At 56.9% G+C, this 4,234-nt stretch overlaps 1 protein-coding gene across 1 annotated transcript; it reads left to right on the forward strand.

Annotated features, from left to right (window-relative positions):
* Nucleotides 1-498: 498 nt before the first annotated feature.
* Nucleotides 499-3,894, forward strand: GUITHDRAFT_139015 (hypothetical protein; the record flags this gene model as incomplete). Its single annotated transcript, XM_005832374.1, is given in 14 exon segments — nucleotides 499-531; nucleotides 570-823; nucleotides 904-1,024; nucleotides 1,222-1,296; nucleotides 1,340-1,408; nucleotides 1,548-1,589; nucleotides 1,636-1,829; nucleotides 1,849-2,716; nucleotides 2,757-2,914; nucleotides 2,992-3,097; nucleotides 3,268-3,343; nucleotides 3,496-3,593; nucleotides 3,636-3,704; nucleotides 3,808-3,894. 14 exon segments carry the CDS (start codon nucleotides 499-501, stop codon nucleotides 3,892-3,894), a joined length of 2,250 nt encoding a protein of 749 aa, XP_005832431.1.
* Nucleotides 3,895-4,234: the final 340 nt, after the last annotated feature.

Below are 4,234 nucleotides of genomic sequence, written 5' to 3' on the forward strand. Positions count from 1 at the left end.
GGAAGTATAGTTTACACGCATCACCGATAAAGTTGGATAGCGTGAAAAGTCGTCCACGGTAGCTAACAAGTTTCGATCGCAGAGCTTTCCATGATGCCTCGTTCACTCAAGCTCCCCACCCAGTCGAGAGCACACGCGTCGGTCGACTAAGTCCATACGTGGACAGGCAATCCCTCCTTATCAAGAGCACGGTTGGCAACAAGATCAGCCTGTACCATACTATGTTGGATGTGCTCATGTACAGTGGCAAGTTGGGAAATTGCAGGAATGACCTTGCTCAGTGGACTGTTGAATCGTTCTTTTGGACGATCAAGGAGAAGTTATATCTGTGGAGAGATGGAGGCCAAAGTGCCTCTAATCGGAAGCAGTACCTATCTCACGTCCTATACTAGAAGCAATTTAAGATAGGGAGGAGGGAGGAGGGAGGAGGGAGGAGGGAGGAGGGAGGAGGGAGGAGGGAGGAGGGAGGAGGGAGGAGGGAGGAGAGGAAGCTAGGTAATGGCGCAGAGAAGGAGGAGGTCGGAACAGGAGGTGATGTTGTTGGCAGGTGATGAGATAGCGGGATGCAGGCAGACGGTCAGACTTTCACTTCTCTCATGGACGTCTACTCGCCCCTCCTCTTTCCCCAGCAGCAGCGTTACTTGGACGTCAACCCTCCGCTTGCTCGAGACAGCTGGAGTGGTCCTGCCAGCTTCCTGCCTGAGATCGAAGCTCTTGCGGGCGCCGGCAAGGAAGACGTGCAGGACTGGGAAGAAGAGCAGGGCCTGCGGAGAAGGGTGGCAAGCTTGGTGCTGGGACATCAGTCGAGAATATTCAGCGAAAAGTGAGGAGGAGGAGGAGGGAGAGGAAGAGGAGAAGAGGAGGTAGAGTCTGGCCGGCCGACAGACCTGACATGAGTCACAGGCTCGCCTTCACTCACGAGACGATCCTCCTTGTCTACGAGACTGTCGACCTCTTGTGGCCTCTGCTGCGCAAGAACCGGAAGCTGTACCTCGAGGCCGCTCGGCATGTTGCCATCCTGCAGGTGAGGGATGGAGAGAAGGAGGACGGAGAGGACGAAGGAGAGGAGGAGGAGGAAGGGGTGACTTTGAGCAGCAAGCACTGGACGAGTCATCGAGCGAGATTATGAGGCTGCAGGAGGAGAGCGACATCCTGTCTATCCATGCCACTTCTGCGGTTCTCCTCCGCTTCTTCACTTTCAGTGCTCACTGATCCTGTCAGAATGCGCTCGCAACGTTGGTGGGGAAGAAGTTCACAGATTGGGATGCGAGCAGGCATGAAGAAGAACATACGACAGTGATGCCCTCGTTGTCTTCGCCTGTCGCTTGACAAACTACAGGAGAAGCTCACGCGAAGTTTGGAGGAGATGGAAGAGCGAAGCGTCTGGTTGCAGGAGGCTCTCGTTCAGGTCTGCTTCTTCCTCCTCCTCTCCTGTGACTGTCATTGCAGATCTCGCGGAGGATCAGAGCTCGCGATGCAGGAGACGATCTGCTCATGTCTCAGGCAAGTAGAAGGGCAGAACGTCTCTGGCGCTAATGCTGCTGCAGGCGCTGAAGGCGAACGAGGACCGCAAGCGGATGGAGGAGGAGGTGACTGACAGGCTGATTCTCCTCTGCTTGTCTCACGTGCGAACAGGTTCAGAAGCTGCGGGAGGAGGTGAGGAGGCGAAGGCAGGAGGAGCTGCGCCAAGAGGGCAGGGCAGGAGGGTTGAAGGAGCAGATCGCAATCCTGGAGGATAAATTGCTTGACCGGCTGAAGGCGCTGGAGGAGGAGGAGAAGAAGCGGAAAGAGAGCGACTTCTTGAAGCAACAGTACATGGACCGGAGAAGGTGAGACGGTGCTGGGCAGGATGGATTCGCTGATGGGCCTCAGGGAGCTGGAAGCGCGACTAGAGTCAGTCTCAGCGTCTACCCTCCTCTCGGCCAGGCGCGCTGGTCGGCTGGAAGAGCAGGCAACGAGACTTGAGGGAGAGCTCGAGAGAAGCAGAAGAGACGTGGAAGAGGCGATGGAGGCGAGCAGACTGTGCCTGACCGAGATGCGGCGAGAGAGGGAGGAGAAGGAGCTCTTGACTTCGACTGTTATCGAACTCGAGGAGAAGCTGAGGGAGGAGGAGGAGAAGAGAGAGGCCCTCGAGGCGCAGCGGCAGGGTCACGTGCTGGCTGTAGCAGAAGAGCGTCTGAGAGGACAGACAATGAGAGCAGAGCTCGAAGAGGCGAGGAAGGAGACTGCTGAGTCGCTTGTTCGCTTCCTCTCCCTCGATAAGGAGAAGATGCAGGCAGAGCTCGCGCTCAAGATTGAACGGGAGGAGAATGTGAGGCTGAGAGAGCTGAACGACAGCTGGGAGAGGCTTGTCAAGGAGTTGCGAGACGAAGCTGGGGAGTACCATCGATTGCGTGACAGCCTGAAGCATGAGGAGGAGAAGAAGATGCAGGAGAGTGCGAGGACGCGGCTCTTTTTGTCAGGATGGAGACAGCTGGGAGAGGAGGTGGCTGCGTGCTCGCTCCTCCTCCTCCACGAGATTCAGCGCCTGCAGTGCGACTCGACTGAACGCGAGCAGTCAGAGCGAGAGCAAGAGGAGGAGAGACGCGCGTGGAGGCGAGAGAGAGAGGAGCTGAAGATCGCAGTCGACTATGCGGACGCCACGGTGAACAACCTGAACAAGAAGCTGAAGGAGTTGCAGGGCATGAGCGAGCAGCTCCAGCGGGAAAAGGAGCAGGTGCGACGCTAATGCTCCTCGCTCGTGTGACCCCTTGCAGGTTGAGCAACAGCTGAGCAGAATGGATGAGACGCTGTCGCGTGAGATGGCGAGAGTGACGGCGATGGGAGTAGAACTGGAGAAAAAGAATGCGAGCCTTGCGATGGCAGCGAGCAAACAGGAGAGCTTGGAAGCGGTCTTGTCGGAAGAGAGGATGCGGTGAGCAAACAGGGCCCATAACGAAGCTGGGGAGGGAAGGAGGGGAGGGAGGGAGGAGAGCACTGAAGCGGAAGCAGGACGGAGAAAGTGATGCAACTTCACGACACTTTCACTGAGAGCCTAGCTGGGAGCCTGCAAGACCTTGAGCGCATGAGGAAGAAGCTGCGGGAGGAGGAGGAGATGGTGGAGAAACTTCGAGCTGAGAATGAAAAGCTGAAGGAGACGTACAAGGAGAACGAAGAGAAGGCGAGGAGGGGAGAGAAAGAGGGAGGAAGGGAGAGGAAGGGAGAGGAAGGGAGAGGAAGGGGGAGGAAGGGAGAGGAAGGGAGAGGACGCTGACTGATTCTGGGCAGCACAAGCACACAGCCTTGGAGGTAGAGATGAAGGTCCGTGAGCTCGAAGACGCGCTGGATACAGCGAGGACTTCAGGTCTGCATTGAAAAACGTAGAGAGGAGACGAGAAGACTGGGAGAAAGCAGGAGGGCGAGGGGGAGCGAGAGAAGGAGGGGAAGCTAGAGAGAAAAGGGAGAGGGTGAAGAATGAGTGACGGGGGGTGGGGGTGGGGCTGAGGGTGTTGGCAGACTCGAGACGGTCAGAGGCGATGAATCGGTTGCAACAGCAGCTGCAAGAGGAGGAGGAGAAGATTCAAAGTCTCAATGTCGAGCAACAACGTCTTCAGGTCTCCTCTATCCTCCTCCTTCTAGATTTGACGCAGCAGCAGCCGAGTTACCTCAACCTCGTTGATAAGCTTACAGCAGCTGAAGGGCTCGCGAAACTCCAGCAGCACGAGGTCTCACAGTTTTGTCATGTCATGTCATGTCGTGTCATGTCATGTCATGTCTCGTGCTCTTGCTGTTTGTTGTCTCTTGTTTTCATTTCTCTTCTTCTCTCAGCTCGATGGTCTTCGCATGGAGGTCGCGCTGCTGCAAGTCAACGCGATGAACGAGAGGCAGGAGCTCGAAGAGGTGCAAGACCCATGAACCCTCCTCCTCCTCCTCCTCCTCCTCCTCCTCCTCCTCCTCCTGCTGCTGCTGCTCCTGCTGGTTGGCGCTGGGCGTAGTTTTCCTCCTCCTGATCCTCCCGGTCCTCCTCCTGATCCTCCTGATCCTCCCGGTCCTCCTCCTGATCCTCCCGGTCCTCCTCCTGATCCTCCTGATCCTCCCGGTCCTCCTCCTGATCCTCCCGGTCCTCCTCCTGGTCTTGCTGCTGCTGCTGGTGGTGGTGGTACTGATCGTCCTCTCCCTCACTCCCCACTCCTCGTCCTTGTGTGGTAACATCAAAGTTCCAGGCCGTGCGAACGAGGAGCCAGACGATGGAGGA

The sequence above is a fragment of the Guillardia theta genome (assembly GCF_000315625.1).
Source record: "Guillardia theta CCMP2712 unplaced genomic scaffold GUITHscaffold_35, whole genome shotgun sequence".
Taxonomy (NCBI): Eukaryota; class Cryptophyceae; order Pyrenomonadales; family Geminigeraceae; genus Guillardia; species Guillardia theta.